This window comes from Euprymna scolopes, chromosome 30, assembly GCF_053919585.1.
Source record: "Euprymna scolopes isolate OS-2025 chromosome 30, ASM5391958v1, whole genome shotgun sequence".
NCBI lineage: Eukaryota > Metazoa > Mollusca > Cephalopoda > Sepiida > Sepiolidae > Euprymna > Euprymna scolopes.
In genome coordinates, this window is record NC_136511.1 from 64,012,511 (window position 1) to 64,032,510 (window position 20,000).

Sequence of the window (20,000 nt, forward strand, 5' to 3'; positions counted from 1 at the left end):
CGATATATCGGACCGTGGATTGACCCAATTGCATTTTCACGGCGACAAGGTTCGGGAACCACTATTACATTTCTTTCTCCCTTTTTTTTTTTTTTTTTAACTTTTTACGTTGCGCGGTTGACTGTTCCTTTTAGATCACGGCCCCGTCACACGTTGTAGTATCAATTAAGAACCAGTTATATTAGACCTTTAACCGCTTATGGCTGGCGGATCGAGAGCATGCTACTACGTGGATTAAACAAAGGGTTCTGTTCGGAAATTCGTGCAGATACCTGAGCTCGACAGAAAGATTCTTCAGTTCGATAAGATACTCCAAATGAAGAAATGAGGTTACATTGGCCGAATCGTTGTCAAAATAACACTCAAGATGAAAGCACTAGTTTAACGTCTCCAAATCATATGGGTTATCAAAAAAAAAATTCAGAAACTATTTTTTTATTATCCTAAATTTTATTTATGTATTATGAAGAGCTATGTAGACGTATGAGATGGGGTTTATTCTCCTAATCGGGAAACGGTGTACTTATCAGAAACATTTATTAAAAAAAATTATTACCTTGGCGTTTACGCTCTTCTTCCGCTTGTATCATTTTGAGTTGCCGCAATTTGCGCATGTGTTCCTCCTTTCGTCTCTTTTCAACTTCCAATGCTTGAAGACGCTTCAATTCCCGGGCTAATTCCTCTTCCTCTTGCCGGCGACGTTCTTCCTCTTGTTCTTGTCTGCGCAATCTGAAATTGACGAAAAAGTACAATATAATAATATATAGAGTATTGGTTCTATAATAATAAATACGAAATCTGCATACATTAAAATATATTTAAGATCGGGTCAAACCGGGTGACCATTACTATATATTTGGTACAATTTGAAATTGACGAAAAAGTAACAGAGATCCGTCATCTACAGTTTTCTAATGAACCAGCAATTCTAAAAATAGTTATTATTACGGCTATGACAACAGCATATTCTTCTCGTTGTTTTGACTCTCGAGTATATATCAGACACAGTTAATCAACAGAGAACCACATCACTATAAAAAGCATATAAGATAGCAATGGATATATACTCAAGGGTCAAACCAATGAAAAGAATATGCTGTTGTTCTAGTCCTAGTTATTATTGTTATCGTGAAAATTCAGGAGTTCGACATTTTTAAACCAAATATGAAGTGGAGAGTAGGATTTTTCTAGCGTACTTTCTATCTCTGTTTCCAAGTAAGTTGGGTTTTAAATTTCTCTTTGAAGAAGTGCCGTCATTATTAACTTTAAATGAAAAGAAATGGCGGTGGTTAATTGGTTAATGACACGGGCCGACAAACTGGTTGTATCAACATCGAAACATTAGGATATCTAAGAATCATTGGACACAAAATTAAAACTATCTGTGGGGCGACCATGCATAATATACGGGATGAAACTCTTGTTTATGTATTGAAAGGCAAATCTCCAAGGTCAAGGGAACTAAACAGTCTTTCTCAGGATATTAGGTAAGGATTGCAAATAAAAGTTCGAAATACCCAGAATGCTAAAACTTGAGTAAATATAGCATTTTTCTTATGCTTTTATTTGTAAAAAAAATTGTCAAAACATTAAATCGATGGGTTTATCGTACAAAAAGTCGTTATTTTTAATCCCCGACATTATAAGAAAAAAACATAATTTTGACATTGTCCATTATTCCTGCATTCTGTAATTCTGTTATTCTTTAATGTTTTATACCTTTAGATGTTTTATATTCTAGATATTTGTTGAAGTTTTTTTTTCTTTTTATGACATTGTTCACAGTTATACGACGATGAATACAAAAAACAGCCACAATTTTTTTAGAACAGTCTAATTGTATGTTTTTTTTTTAATATTTTATTTTAGTATTTGCTTAAAATTCATGAAAAGATAAAATTTTTACGAAAAGCAAAAGGTGGGGAATAGTATGAAACAATAACTCCTGAACCATTCCTTTGTATTTGCTAGATAACTTCTGCATACCGCTCACAGCGATGGTGCCTCATGGATAAGGCCGGAGAGCTACATATTTTGCTTTAGCTTCTAGCTGATGGCACCAAAGTCATATGTTTTTGTTTTTTTATATTTTAGTTTTAAAATAAAAGCTATATATTGGGTACAATATAATAATATATAGCGTATTGGTTCTATAATAATAAATACGAAATCTGCATACATTAAAATATATTTAAGATCGGGTCAAACCGGGTGACCATTACTATATATTTGGTACAATATAATAATCAATAGAGAATTGGACCTATAATAATAAATATACAATCTGAATCAATTAAAATATCATATTTAGGTGTATTTTATGTAAACGGTGGGTAGGCTGCTATCACCCACACACGTGTGTGTGTGTGTGTGTGTGTGTGTGTGTGTGTGTGTGTGTGTGTGTGTGTGTGTGTGTGTGTGTGTGTGTATTTATAGGACCCGTATCTCGGTGTTAGCCGGGAGAATTAAAAAAATAAAATGTTAACTAAAAATATTAAGCATTCTTTTTAATGAATATGCTTAAAATTAATTTATTTGTAATAGAAAAAAAACAGTTTGCTTAAAACATTGCTGGTAAATAGATAAAGAAATGTGGTGAACCGGCTGTTCTATTGGCGTGACGTATGAACAAAAATGGGCAAAAGAAAGACGGTCTTAATTGTTTTGTTATTTTTAACTTCGTAAATCGATTTATTTATTTTTTCAAGGTAATCACAATACAAATCAGTAAACCAGTAAACTATTGTGATTATCTTGAAAAATAAATGAATATACGAAGTTACCATATATTTCGCCGTATAAGACGACCGTCGGATAAGACGAGGTACAGAATTGGAGCTAATTTTAATAAATTTATCATATATCGGTTGTATAAGACGACAGCTAAATCACGAAAACGTGTTTGTTTAGCCTAGACTAGAGATTGCAGCACCCGGTATTTTATAAAATATTGCTTTTTAAAGATGATTTTTTAACTTTAAGAGCCGTCTTATACGCCGAAATATACGGTAAATAAAATAACAAAGCAAATAAGACCTTCTTTTGTTTGTTCATACGTCATACTAATACAACAGCCGGTTCCCTGCATTGCTATAGCCTTCTTATATTCATCCATATTAATTTGGTGTTTACGTGTACATGTAAACACCAAAAATATAATTTATGAGTATTATTTCCGTGCTAATTGTTATTTGAGTCTCGTAAATTAATGAAATTGTATTCTTTTATATTGTTGTTACGCTGTAGTTCTTTAGTTTTTAACCGTGTCGTCTATTTAATCTGTTAAATAGAGTTTCAAGTTCTTGACAAATGTATATAAGACAATTAGCTGTTTTATAATAAAAAAAAACATTTGATGTAAGTTTATAAAAAAAATGGAATGACAACTCGTCAGTTGAAGAATGTTGATTTCAAAGTCCGTGCACACTTGCAATTGTTATGACTTTTGATGACATTTCTTGGTTTGAAGATTTCCACAATATTTGCGTGTGTGCATCGAGTTCCATATGCGTGTGTACACAACTAGCAATAATTCCGACGTTGCCCAGAATACTATTCAACAGTATTAAGTGATCAATCGGGACTTCCAACGCTTTCCATAGAATCGGTGACGTCATCATTTTATGCGTATTTTATTAAGCTGTTTATAGGCATTGTTTATTAACGGATAAAACAGACATTACTTCAGCATAGATAATGTGAAATTTCCGAGGAATTCTAATATATTTCGTTCAGAGTCCATTAAATGAAATACGGGGAGGGGAAGGGCGTTGCATATCATACCAAAATAATTTTCCGAAACATCAAAACCACACATACAATAGAAATTAAAAAAAAAAACATTTTTGAATTACATTTTCACCCCAAACAAGGCACATTGCCACTTTGATGTAGGGGGCTACTATCAGGGACATAAGCTACAGGGATACTATGTGGGGAGTTGGGTAGCAAGATGTCGGATCACGTTACACTTGAACTTCTGCATGTCAGTACAGTTGGGGAAGCAGGAACCCGGAAGGGAATTCCAAAGTCTAGCGGTTCTGGGGAAGAAACTACGGGAGTATAAGGCTCTCTTACATCTAGGGATCTCTACTGTGAAGGGTTGGGATTTAGCTGCTTGTCGAGTTTATCGGGGGAATTTATGTCGAGGGGGGTACAAGTGCTTGCAGTTCTTCGGATCATTCACCGTTAAAGTACTTGTAGAACAGGCAGAGGGATGCTACATTTCGTCGATGGGACAGAGGCTGAATCTTAGATGACAGTTCAGAACCTATTAGGTTGGCGACTCTCTTTTGAACCTTGTCTAAGAGTGAGAGACTAGTAGCAGATGCACCAGCCCAAATATGACAACAATACTCCATACATGGGCGAATGGTGGCCTTATAGAGGTAAAGGATACTTTCGGGCATTAGTAGCTTTCCAGCACGGTAGAGAGAACCTACCTTTTTCGCAGAGGTCCTGGCAATGCTCTCAATGTAATTGTTCAAACTCATGTTTCCTGTGAACGTTAGGCCGATGAGTTTAAAAGATGTACTTTCAGATAAAGAGTCATTAGCCATTGCTATTGGTGGTATAGAAGGTTTCTTGTAGTTATTGAAGGAAACAAGTTTAGTCTTGGCAGCATTGAATGTGACCATCCATTTTAAATATGAAATGTTACCGAAGCAATATTGGAAAATGCTGAAACCAATGTAATTTTTTTTCCATAAAGGAGATTTTACCCGTAAAAACCTGATATTCATCAGGAACATTCTCATTTCTAGGAATAAAGAGTAGTATCTGTTCTGATGCCACACTTAGTGTAATTTAATAAATTTATCAGATATCGGTTGTATAAGACCGAGGTCAATGATACAAAAATCCTTCTATACTAAATGAAGATTTATTTTTATTTTTCTTCCAGCACAATTGCATGGACCTGTAGCATAACGAATATAAGTGCTAAGTAACAATGGGGTTAAAAGTTCAATCTTCAGTAAGAGTATAATTACGGATTACTAAAGAGATCTAACCAGTCATGGCTGACGGGACGACAGCAACCTACCTCCGCGGATTACGTTCGAAATTTCATACAGATTTCAATAAAACAAGATGAGGTTAATAATCCTCCTGTTCCCCCTTATCTCATTTCTCGTTTCATCGACCGGTCCTCATATCTAAAACATTCAGTATGCAAACAAGCAAGCAAGATACGTTACATTATAGCATTTATAATATTGAATTAGTTTGGAATTATTTTGGGATGAGTAAATAGTATAATTTATTTTATTTAATTATTTGGACTTTTATCCTCATCTTCTAGCTGTTTACACGACGTTTCGGCCAATTATTCCTCCGGCCTTCGTCAGGTTAACCGCGGCGGGATAGGAATGTCGAATCCTCCAACGACATCCACGGCAATTGCTGCCTTCAATAGCTGTTGTCATCTCACCACAGTTTGGTAAACTAATACTCTGACCGGCTTTGGGAGGGATCGAAACCGCTATCTCTAGACAATGCTCACCTGGAATCGTAGATATTCTGCATTTCTATCCACTGCGCCGTTTAGTTTCCAAATTTAGCAAAAAGCACATCCTAAGTAAATGTATTATAACTTTTGCTCGTTTTTAAGTCTTCGTTAATAATCCTCCTGTTCCGCTCCTCCCACTACTTCTCTTTTCATTAGCTGCTGCTCCAATCTAGAACATTCAATGTGCAAGCAACTAATCAAGATTGGCATTATCGCATTTCTCCTAGTCTATTTGTTTTTTCCGACCGTGTCATTTTTTCTTGGAAACTAGTAGTCCGATCTGACATATATATTGCATAGAGCATTCTTATGGTTAGGCTCAACGAATTAAGTATTATAAAATCCTTTCAATGTCATGATTGATGTTAGCGATTAAGATGGATTAGTATTAATAAAAAAATAAGCACAAATTTATTCAATCATCAATTTAGTTTAAACACTTATTGCAAGTCAACGGTTTATAACGTTTTTCCCCCTTTTTAACGATCTAGAAAGCCTAATTTTAGTTAATAATCTCCATGTTCCCCTCCTACCGCCACTTCTCATTTCATTGAACGCTAGTCTTATCTCGTACATTCAGTCTGCAAACAACCAAGCAAAATTAGCATTATAGCATTTTTATATTAGATTTCTCCTAGTCTGTTTCTATTTTTCCCGGAAACTACTGAGCCGATCTGGTTGAAATTTTGTATGCACTTTTGTCATGATACGATACGACTAATTAAATATCAATGTATCCTTTCGATATCAAGATTGATGTTATAGATTAATATGGATTGATAGGAATTTACTTCATGCAAAAATGAGCACAAATTTAACAATATTTCAATTATCAATTTGACATGAAACGCTAATTCTAATTCAACGGGCTATAACTTTTGCATGTTTTTAATCGGCTAAAACGTCTAGTATATGTATTGTACAATTATTTCCAGGTCTCATACTACGCTAAACAGAGCATTAGGTTACTTTCAATATCATTTATTGTGTTCGATTTTATGTAAATACAATAAGAAAAACACGCGTATCACAGAATGTATTGATTTTTGTTGAACTGCCATGTAGAAGTATTCAGTCGCGGGAGAGATACTGTCTACTTGTTGGAAACGATCGGCCATCTTGAAAGTTCCAATAAGATACTATTTACCTATGTCATACTGCAGGAAGATGCCACAAATGTTCAGAAGATAGGATTCACAAACAAGCGCACAAATGTTAACTTTGGTCCATAAAAATGCCTGAGGGGCCTTGTCAGCATTCCTCGGTAGAGGTACGTCATGTGATAAATTTCGTTGAATATCCCATCGGTTGAACAAAATAACACAAGGTTGCTTCTTAGCCAACTACATCATGATCGTATTTAAGTCTAATGCAAACAAATACTTAAATATATATGTTTGCATATTTAATTGTTTGAAATAAAATATTTTAAAAATTTTAAATGAACACGCGCATTTTTTGAAACCACGTAAAGATGCAAATATTTTATTCAAAAAAGACTCAGTTCCAATAAGATACTATTTACCTATGTCATACTGCAGGAAGATGCCACAAAAGGTCAGAAGATAGGATTCACAAACAAACGCACAAATGTTAATTTTGGTCCATAAAAGTATTCAGTCAACCATTAATTTGACATGAAGCATGAATTCTAAATCAACAGACTATAAATTTTGCCTGTTTTTAACGAACTAGACTTAGTTAATAAGTAGCTGGATGCCTGGCGTTGCCCGGTCGTTCAATACGCTTAAATATGATATTTTAATTTATGCAGATTGCGTATGCATTATTATAGAATCAATCCTCTACTGATTATTATATATTACGAGGAATAATTTGCGCGGTGGACTAATTCGCAATTTTTTTTTTTTTTTATATAATAATGATAATGACGTTTATCACATTCCGTCTGTGTTTGTTTACAATATCACGTCAGCTGATATTTGGGCTTGACGATCTTAAAAAATAGTCTTTCTTCTCTTATAGATAAAAAAAAGAAAACAGTGGAATATTTTACGTTACATCGACCAAGCTTACACCGGTGTAACATAAAACATTCCCTTGGAAAAATTATTCTTTGTTATCTATAAGAGGGAAAGCTATTTTTAAGATCGGATTTTTTCGATTTTCGATACTCATCGGATGAATTACTGTACACAATATATCTAAGAACACTGTTAGACATATGAATTAGCTTTGTGTGAAATTTGCAAAAGATAGGCTCAGCCGTTTCAGAACCCATAAGGAAGGAACTTTCACACACACACACACACACAAAGTTACTTTTATATAAGAGTAGACATCCTCCTGTTCCCCTCTTTCCATCACTTCTTGTTTAATTGGCCGACACTCCTATCTAATACATTCAATGCGCAAACAAACAAGCAAAAAAAAAACTATATAGCATTTTAATATCATATAGATGGGTTTTAATATGTCTTTTGTCTGACACAGAAATTTTGTTACTTTGGTCTTGTTTTCTTGTATTTCTTTGTTTCAAGAAGCCATCATACAAAATCCTAAGTGAAATAACGTTTTTTTTTGTTTGTTTTTTTCATTAAATTTCACTAAAATATTTCAATCGCCTCTTTCTTTTTTCCATTTTAATTATTTTTACAAAATTTTTTAACATGAAATAATTAATGCAAGAATTCAGTTGTTAATGGCGTGCAGGGGATGGATGGGGATGGAGGGGCATTTTTTTGAATTGAGAATCAGATTGGTTGACAGTTAAAAGTGACACATCTCTTTTTTGCGCTTAGCGTAATCCCGTATAGCCTTGTCTCCTTTCACGGTGAACGACGTCAGGTTCGTGACAGGTCTGAGGCAAAATTACAACAAAATACCAACAACAGCAACAACCAAAAAAAAAAAAAGTAAGACAGAAAGAAAGAAAACTACTTTCTTTGCATCTTGAATTCTGAGAACCCTTTTAATGTTCCTTATTATAAGTCCCGGAGTTTTTCCATTTCCCAATGTCATCTTCCACTACCGCAGTTTTTATTTTATTTTTTTTTTTGGGGGGTTTTTCAAAATTCTACTTGAAAATCCTTTTTCTCGTAAATCCCTAGCCTAAAAGGCAATTTTTCTCTTTATTTTTAATGATCGAATCATGCTTTTTTTTTAATTTCATTAAATAAAACCTTCATATTTAATTTTATTTGGTTACTCGAGTTTACAAAGCTTACGTTTTGGCACAACCCCAAAGCTATATAATGAAATTGAGAGAGTGAAGAGGTATCGGGTTAAGATGGGGGCGCTACGGTTAGGAAGGCACAAGATTATATGAAACGTGTTGGAAAAGTCAGTTTAATTTCTACAATTATATAAATCCACATTTGTCTGTGTGTGAGCTCGTTCCTTATAGACTCCGAAACGACTGAACAGATTTTCTTTAAAATTTACAGAACTTTAGTGCATAAGTCTGGGAGTGATCTTAGTTAAGTTTTGTCTCAGAATACTTTCTACATCAATGACCTCCCTAAACACATACTTAAATCATTCGTTGACATCTATGCTGATGACACGACCATCTACGTTATCAAAGGCTGTAAATGACAAAGTTCTCTCTGATTCTCTCTCCTCTGATCTCGAGCACGTGGTTCAGTGGGGGAAGATGTGGCTGGTTACCTTTAATGCATCCAAAACCAAACTCCTATCCTTACATCATCAACGCTCTGATCCCCAGCTGGCATCAATTGTGATGGATCGCTCTCGTCTGGGTGAGGCTCCGTGTTTTGACAAGCTTCTGGGTTTGACCTTTACTCCTGATCTGAAATGGAACACGTACATCAAGTCTGTTGCCAAGGTCGCTGGAAAGATGGTGGGATCCTTCTACCGCTCCAGAAGATATCTCACTACTGATGCAATTCTCTATCTATATAAAGGCCAAGTACGTCCAAGGATGGAATACTGTTGCCATATCTGGGCAGGAGCTGCTAAAAACAGCCTATCCTGCCTTGACAGAGTACAAAATAGACTTCGTGGCTTAGTGGGGGATGCCCTTTTCTCTACCCTGCAACCTCTCTCCCACAGAAGAGACGTTGCGAGCATGTCCTTGTTTTATCGTTATTTCCATGGCAGATGCTCGTCTGAACTCCAATCTCTGGTCCCCCCTCGCCAATCTTTCACGAAAAACACCCGTCTAGCTGAATCCACTGTGAAAAATTTCCCCCACTCTATATCTGTGCCTAAATCAAAACGCGGATTCCATGAACAAAGCTTCTTTCTTATAACAGCACGCCTGTGGAACTTGGATGTCTTCAAGTCCAATGTTAACAAATTCCTAATGAACCGCCCCTTAAGTAAACACTTCAGCAAATCTCCTCACTAACTTAATGTACTTGCAATAACCCTTATCCCTGAGTGGCTTCCGGGCCTTGATAAGTGGTGGTCACTGTGTAAAAAAATAAAAAAAGATAATTACCGATAATCGATAATCGAAACCGTTATTTATATTTAAACCATTATTCCATGTCGTCGCTTAGCAACAATGATACGACGGGCCGTGAAAATTCGACTGAGGGTAAGCGTGTTTTTTTTTTTTTGTTTGTTTTTTTACATGACGTGGTCTGTAGGTTCAAACGCGCACGTAAATTTCTTAATGTTTTTTATTATTATTATTAACTGAAAAGAAGTTTACATAAAATAATTTTATATAAGAGACAATAGGTTCTCTAGAGTGAAATCTAGAATTATATATATTTTAGACTAAGTTACTGCATGGACGTATGTGAAACTTCTTCCCGGGCAATTTCACGGATTTCGATGACAATAAAAACATAGGAGTGTGAAATATTGGTTAATCATCATTCAATCCCGGGCAACGTCGGGTCTCCCTGTTAGTGTATAACTAACACCAAGAAAGACATATAGATTCTTATCTATAGTCAAGTCAACATAGAATACGATAATTAGCTTTATTCACTAAATTTTAATCATTACCATAATAACCTACGGCACAGTCACGTTGATACGCCGGTTCTCGCCGAATCACCGAAGTTAAGCAACGATGAGGTGTGCTAATACCTGGTTGGTGACAATTTGAAAAAGATAGGCGCTGTATGTACCATGCCGAGTCGTGGAAATTTTCAGGTTCGTATCTGGGGTTGCGTTTAACTCAGTAGGGGAAATGCACCGCCGAATCAAGACGGAAAGCAAGGGAAACTACCGTCTTTACTTCTCTTCCCGAGATTACAATTTGGGGAGCCGTGGTCACTGACGCAGTTAAAACAGCAAGACCACTACATTCATTCATAATAATCTTGGTGGCTTAATTTAAATCTGACGTGTAGACGCTATCAACCTTCCAAAGCAATGCAAAGAAATCTGCAGTGTGAGAAACAGTCGACTTAAGACGGGTGACGTTTTTTTTGTTTTTTTTTTTTAACATAGGCATATATAAAGGCCCAGAGACCACTCGAAGATAAGGATTAAGAGTGTACAGTAGTCAATTGGACAATATAGTAATCGTTAGTAATAGAAATTCGGACAATTTGTTAAGTGGAAGGGCTCATCAAGAACTTGTTTACGTTGGACTTGAAGACAACCATATTGTAGTCAGCTGGAAAGCAGGAAAACGAAAGACAGTTCCACAAGCGTGCAGTTCTAAGAAAGAAACTTTGTTCATGGAATCTTCGTTTAGGTTTAGGCACAGATAAAGAGTGGGGGGAATTATTGATAGTGCTTTCAGCTAGACGAGTGTTTCTTGTGAAAGTTTGGCTGTAACAAAGTGCCAAAAAAATTTGTGAAGTTAAGGACAAATGTCGCATAGCCCACTACACAAGTCAGGTCATTACCTTTACAACGAGTCTTCATTTGTTAGATTCTGATCAATAGTCGCTGAGATTTGGAACTTATAAAATTGCCAAAAAAAGGAATATATAAAAAAAGAATAGTATATATATATATATATATATATATATATATATATATATATATATATATATATATATATATATACAGGGTGACTCAAAAAAACAGAGGACATTCAATTGTTCAATTGTTTTTCTGAGCATTTTACAGTCAACAGAGAAAAAAGGCCAAAGCTTCTGGTGTTTTGATGTGATGTTTTGAATATAATAAACTTGTATGACCAAATTTTTATTTCATTCGCACAAAAGACTAAGAAACGGGGTCTAATTAGAGTATGGGCCCGTTTTTTGGGGTCACCCTGTATATATATAAGGTTGGTGCAAAGACGATATCGTTTTCTCACATATGTTACTTTTATATATGATTTCTGAATTAATTAATCGATATATATAGCCATGTTATATATCATTTTGAAGCAGGGTATTCGCTCTATCGAATCGTTTTATTTGTTATCGTACTAAATCTCTTTATTCATTGTTGCAGGATTTTCGACAGCATGGACAAAATTCAAAGCCGCACGATTTCTTGTTTTAGTTCAAATTAAGCCGAAAAGCTACCGAGGAACCTCGGATATCAATGATGCGTTTGACCCAGGTACCACTAATGAACGTGTGGCACAACGGTGGTTCAAGAAATTTCGCAATGATGACGAGAGTCTTTGGTATTGTAAGAGGTCATATTGCTGATGTTCTCGACGTATGACCAAACGAAGTAGTCCAGCGACTTCAGGTCGGGGGGGGGGGCTGAGAGAAGGGTAGAATGTCGTAGTACTCCTTCTAAAGCCAAGTTTGGGTTTCTTTGGACTTGTGGGCCGGCGCCGAGTTTTGTTGATATTACGCTGTGATTTGCGAAAAAATTTAGATAAAAAAAGGAATAACTCGACCTCGTGTTATCGTAGGCACCAACATATGATGCTTCTTTTATGAGGAGAAATTCAACATTTATATCTTTATTTGCAGAAGTCATCGGTACCGTCGGTTTCCGAAATTTGTAATAAATTTTGAGATAATTTATTAGTTGTGGAGTTTACGGACAACTCTGAAATAATTAATGTTTAAAAATATTTTGATAAACTCTCTCTCTCTCTCTCTCTCTCTCTCTCTCTCTCTCTCTCTCTTTCTCTCTCTCTCTCTCTCCCTCTCTCTCTCTCTCTCGCTCTCCATCTATCTCTGTCTTTCTCTCTATCTATATCTCTCTCTCTTTCTCTCTCAATCCTCCTCCCTCTCTGTACATACTCCCTCTGCTGGTGTCGTTATTTTAGCGCGCAAAATGACTTCCACTTGGATCGTGACGTAAAAAAAACTAGCGGTCATTTGAGTGCACCAGGGGATTACCACACTCTTCAGCAATCCAGGTACACTTTGGTGTTGACTTACAAGCCGACTTCGAAGATATAAGGTTGGATGATGTGGCACTCACTTGAAACCACACCAAAGACCATAACTGTGGCCGTAAACTTTGTTTTCATCACACTGAGCTCGTCCCTCTTATGCGGATCTGTATTTTAAGGGTGCTGGTAATGGCCCTGTTGGATCGTTAGAGAGCATGAGTTGTATAGCGGCGCATCTCCGATCTCGCTCGTTGAATATTGTGTAAATTGCAGGCATGAAGGCTTCTATCGCCCTTGTTATTTGTATACAACTGGCTAACTAGTAGATCATCTACAACAACAACAACAAAAAAAGAAAACCGGTTTCTATGAAACGGAAATGGAATCATGACATCTTTTCTACGGCGATAATTTTATTGCTCCACTCTGTATCATCTCTTTCTTTCTTTTTTTCTTCTATTTTACTTTATTTTTATTTCTTTTCAATATTTTTTTTCGAACTGAGTCATGGAATAGCATAACAAACACCCAATAAATGTATTTACACCTTTTAGAAGTCTTTCTCAGAAACGCATTGTCAATATTAAATGGATCCTGCACTCCATTTCTTCACGTACAATAAATTGAACTCAATTTTCCATGTGAACACGTTTAATTAAATACATTATAAATATTGTATATTTTGACATTACAATTTATTTTAATTTTTATATAGTATGTTTTTATTGATTTAAAAAAAAAAAACATAATAACCTATGGCCATACTGAAAATGTTGTTGAAATGAGAAAAAGAAATTGTTTTTGTTGTGATTAAATTAAAAGATTATCGTACCTTTTATTTTATATATGTATATTCTTTTTTATTTTGCGTTGAATTACGAATAGAATATAATGAATATATTGATAAAAAGATTTATGGAGCAGCTTTAAAAGCTTTTTAATTTACTTTTGTTCTTTTATATTTTTCTTTTTATTTTCAGAGGGGAGCGGCCATCCTTATTATAAGCGTTTTAAGACCAGATCCAAAATGTTTTTTCTTTGATAATAAAGCCAATCAAAATCATTTCATTTACTGGAAAAAAAATATCTTTCTAAACCTCTTCGCTTTCTCTCTTCTTTCTCTCTCGCAGCCCGTACTATCCCTCTCTCTTTTTGTATATATGCATATATATATATATATATATATGTATATATATACATATATATATATGTGTGTGTGTGTGTGTGTATTATATATATATATTATATATATATATTATATTATATATAATATATATATAATATATATTATACATATATATTATATATATATATATTATATATATTCTAGATATATATATATATATTACATATATATTATATATTATATACATATATATATTATATATTATATACATATATATATTATATACATATATATATATTATATATTATATACATATATATATTATATACATATATATATATTATATATTATATACATATATATATTAAATACATATATATATATATATTATATATTATATATAATATATATATATTATATATATATTATATATATATTATATATATATTATATATATTACATATTATATATTATATATATATTATATACATATATATATATTATATATATATATATATATTATATTATATATATAATATATATTATATATATATTATATATATAATATATATAATATATTATATATATAATATATTATATATATAAAATATATTATATATATATTATATATATATTATATATATATATTATATATATATTATATATATATATTATATATATATTATATATATATGTATATTATATATATATATATTATATATATATATATACACACATTAAATGAAAAGATGAGGAATAAGTTATATAAAACTTTCTTATGTCATCAGAACAATTAGGAAGCCAAAGAGAAGATTAATAAAGACCTCTTTAGGCGATGACATTTCGAAGTTATAATCTTCTTATCAGAGGAGGAGAACGGCCAGAATTTATACAAAATGCAAATATAGAAAAAAAACTGGCTTCATGGCATTTAGATATGATGAATAGGATAAAATGGTAAATCGATATTCCTATAAATTCGTTTTCCTTTTGTGTGTATTGATATTCATATTAAAAACATTTCATTCTATTTATTCAAAAAGAAAATACAATTTTCTCATATATGGGTTGTGGAATTGCATTCACTAGCAAAAGATCTATCTAATTTGCATATTCTTTTAAACATTAATTTTAGTTAATTCTCTAATAGTTGCTTCGGTTTTCTAATTGGATAATTATCTTTAGTTAACTATTACGTGTCATTATATTCAGACAGATATTCTACATGATTTATACTTGCATAATATTTGCGTAAAAAGTTTATAGCAAACACAAAATTGTTTCCATATATATTTATGTGTACGTATATATTTTTGTTTAACAAAGTTTGCCTACCAAACTCCTCTTAGAGTTTTGGGTCTACAGACATGAAACTTCATATATAAGGTATTTGAATCCATGCAAAACTTTATATTTGTGTTTTAGCCCGAGAAAATCGGTGCAAAAGTGTGAAAATTAAAAAAATTAAATTGGCCAAGTGAAGGTCAAACGCCGTATAACGAACGCATGACGTAGTAACTATTGGTTCATGTTTTAATTTTTGCCTTGTAGTAAACATGTTTTCATAGCCCATTCATTGACGGCAGAGGCAAAATAAATTGTGAGCTGAACGTTTTGGTTTCGATTCTCGGTGGTGGTGCATAAGTCTTTTTTTTATATTTTTTAAATTATTACTATATATTGCATCCAATCTATCTATCTATCTATCTCTATATCTAAAAAAGTGAAAATGTCTGTCTGTATTTTCTCTATGGTAAGACTATTATAAAGAAAGGCATTACTTTATATATTCACACTTTTTAATATATACATATGCACATAACCTTATGAAAAGTACATAGGGCCCGAGCAAAGCCGGGCGGAACTGCTAGTAGTAATTAAAAGTAGATACAACATATAAAATTAAATCGGGAGGTTAGTATATGTGTAGGTAATAGTGACAATATATATATATATGGCAACGAAGAAATAATGGAGATCATTAAAGAAGGTCAACAATAAAAGAAGGGGAAAATAGTGAAGATAGAACAGAAAGTGGAGAAAGAAGGGGAGGAGATAGAAGCAGTAAATAGGGATACGGAAATACATATATAAATAGATTAAAAAAATAATAATGAAACGATCCGAAAGTGAAGAAAATGGAATTTAAAAAATGGTCAAAAAAGTGTGCGAAATAAGTTTAAATAAAATACTTAAAATAATATAACACAAAATAAAATAAAATGATGCAAGTTCCAGTGAAGTCATTAGTTTAAAGTTACGGAAATCGAAAAATATCGCAATTGTTCACAAATCCAGCAAAGTAAAAAAAAAAAAAGCATTTAAGTCTTAGTACAATCCTTGTGAATCCAGAAAGTACTTTTACAGTAGAGCAAAATACTTAGAATACCGGTATAATCCTCTGAATTGATGTAGAAATAGAAAGATCCTCGAATTCTCCAAACGGAAAATTAATTAATGGAATTTCAAGAATTGGTAGGTTTCAATCCCGTCAAGGTAAAGATTTATATTGGAATATAAAATTTGGCGTCGGTAAAATAATTCCAAAAGCTGGTAATGTCATGTTCTTGTTAAATAAAATCCAAGATGGAAAATTCATAATCAGAACGAAGGAGTACATCCAAACATACAAAAATCCAGATTTCATATTCGATATATATATTTTTTTTTTAATTACATTTTCACCCCAAACAAGGCACATTGTCACTTTGGTGTAGGGGGCTATTATCAGGGTAACAACTACTAGGGTACTATGTAGGGATTTGGGCAGCAAGATGTCGATTCACGTTGCACTTGAACTTCTGCACATCAGTACAGTTGGGGAAGCAGGGACCTGGAATGGAATTCCAAAGTCTAGCGGTTCTGGGGAAGAAACTACTGGAGTAGAAAGATCTTTTACATCTAGGGATCTCTACAGTGTGGGGGTGGGATTTTGCAGCCTGTCGGGTCTGTCGAGGGTGTTCACGTCGTGGGGGGCACAAGTGCTTGCAGTTCGTTAGAGCATTCACCATTAAAATACTTGTAGAGCAGGCAGAGGGATGCAACGTTTCGTCGATGGGACAGAGGCTGAAGCTTAGATGACAGTTATATATATATATATATATATATATATATATATATATATATATATATATATACGTACATATATATATATATATCATAAGCCTGATGAAGCTTAGCGTGGATGAAACGCGGAATATTTTGTGTAGCTTAATTGCCATATATGTTTTACAACTTACTACCCAGCTCTACCTACGTATTGAGCACTGTTGAAGTAAATACTTAAAGTTTACGCATAAATTTATACTTTCGTATATTAATTTATGTTATTAAATTATGTAATCATATATATATATATATATATATATATATATATATATATATATATATATATATATATATGACTACTTGCTGATTAGGTTGATTAGAAAGGGAGCGGTGGAAACTAGGGAGCTGATTGGCTAACTAAAAACTCAATAGAATATACGTATATAAAAACGTGAGACAGCCACAACTCTTCGCATAAGCCTGACGAAACGGGGCGTGGATGAAACGCGGAATATTCTGTGTAACTTAATTGTCATATATATTTTTATAACTTACTACCTAGCTCTACCTATGCATTGAGCACTGTTGAAGTAAATACTTAAATTTTACGCATAAAATAATACTTTTGTATATTAATTCATGTGATTAAGTGAAGAAGTCATGCTTAGCTCCTGAAACAGTTGAGCACTCTCAAGAGAATTTATTTCACCACACCAAAAAATAGACATGGAAAGTGTTAATTTTGAAACATCACTAAAAAAAAAAAACTCCCCACACCTAGCAAGCATAGCTATATTATTAAGTTCATTCAAAAAACAGATGAACTTCATAGTTTCCACCGCTCCCTTCCTAATCTGCCTCATCAGCCAGTAGTCATATATATATATATATATATATATATATATATATATATATATATATATATATATAACTACTTCATTTATTCGCATAAATTTAATATACGAAAGTATAGATTTATGCGTAAACTTTAAGTATTTACTTCAAAAGTGCTCAATACGTAGGTAGAGCTAGTTAGTAATTTATAAAATATATATGGCGATTAAGCTACACTGAATATTCTGCGTTTCGTCCAACTATAGGATTCGTCAGGCTTATGCGCATAAGCCTGACGAATCCTATAGTTGGATGAAACGCAGAATATTCAGTGTAGCTTAATCGCCATATATATTTTATAAATTACTATATATATATATATATATATATATATATATATATATATATATATATATATATATATATATATATATGCAAGTGCTAATATTATATTTATTTCAGTTTTTAATTTTTATCTTTATTTCATTGTTTTATTAATTGTGTAAATGGTTTTCTCGTGTAAAAATGTGCCGATTCTATCTTGCAAGTTCATTTGAAATAGAGCATAAATAGATCTGAAAATGCTGTTCATTTATTCCCCCCCTTCTACAGGTTACTACTTATAAAAAAACATGCTTGTCCAAGTAGCGAGCTATATCACGTGATGACCATTTTCTTTTCAAAAAGGAAACACTGAAGTTTATTTTAAGCAAAATCAATTCTTATTTACAGTCACGAAGAACGTACTTAGCAGTTAAGTTATGAATTTGTAATATTTTTCTTTTCGATTCTTTCTGGCGAGTTTAATTGGAATATATGGTTTTATTTTTTATAATAGATTTTTCTTGTCCATAAATGTTGTTTATATTTTCCAAGTTGATAGCCTGAACAGATTAGGCAATTGTATTCATTTTCAGTTAGTGAGAGGGGAATCTTTCACCATACCTTCCCTTAAACACGCCAAATGGACTTTTAAGTACAATGCTTAATATTTTTTTAATGAAGAGTAGACAATGCATTGTGAATGCGTTATCGGCAGCTCCCGTTACTCTCGCTTCTCTTTATTTGTCACTCAGTCCTCATATTTTTATAAGTGATTTTTCTAACAAAGGGAGAAGAAAAAGCTGTATTCTAGTTTAGCAGTATTTTGCATGAACAGCCGCCAGAGATATCGGAAATTTTCTGTTTCTATGTTCATCCTTGTAGCCATGTCACTAGTAAGGGTGCTGGAGGTAAACGTTTTATCTGGGCTGATGTTATCCGCCTGATAGTCAGGGACTGGAAGCTTGGATTAACCATTAAGGAGGCTGTCCTATCATCAGGTGCAAAGTACTGGGGCTGCTGTATTGCCATTTGGTGAATGGATTCTGCACCATGCAGTAGCTCCTGGTGGGGCCTCTCGATGCCATATTAGTGGGTAATTGTTACGACTTTACCTTTTCATGTGCTACAAAAAATATTTCTTCATTTCTATTTCTCTCTTACTTTCCCTCTCTGCCCTGCTCCAAGCAAGTCTGTCGACCTAGTCTACAAATTCCAAAACTTTATCATGAAAAGTTTCAATAAAAAATACACGACTTCTAACGTAGACCCCCACTATTGTGTCTCCTTCTCGAACATCAGGGTTCTATGTTCTAACCTTCCAGAGGTTGAAACCCAATTGCAGGAGACTACACCAGACATATTATTTTTAAGCGAAACTGGCATTGGACAGACTATTTCCCTAAATGAGTTCGTAATTAAATGATACTCTAATTTAACTTCCAAATCTTACCTCCAAGATCGCCGGCATGGAATATGTGCCTATATAAAAGATGGCTTTCCATGTGGTAGGGACATCTCCAGAGAAGATCCTAACTTACTCTATATGTGCTTCCGGGTTGCACTTGCTCACACTACGGCATTTATATTTACTCTCTATCTAACCCCACAACAGCGGAGTTACTATCTTTAAAAGCATCTCTGAGAAAATTGACCACGTCCTATCTGCCTATCCTTCAGCTAATATTCATGTGTGTGGAGACTTCAATGTTTACAATGTGGAATGGTTAACTCACTCAAACAAGACCGATGATGAGGGGAGGTTCTGTCATGATTTCTCCATTGCTTATGACCTCATTCAGATTTTTCACGAACCCACCCGTATGCCCGATACTGACGGCCAGTATGCAAGTCTCCTAGACCTTTTTCTCGTAAATTGCCCTGACCTGTGTTCAGCTTCCGTTCTGTTTCCACTTGGATCTTCCGACCACTCTGTTGTATCAGTTAAGATAAAAATG

The 20,000-nt window shown here is 33.6% G+C and overlaps 1 protein-coding gene across 4 annotated transcripts in view; it reads right to left on the reverse strand.

The window, feature by feature from the left end:
• Nucleotides 1-20,000, reverse strand: part of LOC145254825 (uncharacterized) — a 597,176-nt gene that overhangs the window by 74,898 nt on the left and 502,278 nt on the right. For all 4 annotated transcript variants that reach the window (XM_080113655.1, XM_080113654.1, XM_080113653.1 and 1 more), the window contains one exon: nt 557-729. In XM_080113655.1, coding sequence (XP_079969781.1) covers nt 557-729 — 173 coding nt within the window. The remainder of the gene's footprint in view (nt 1-556; nt 730-20,000) is intronic.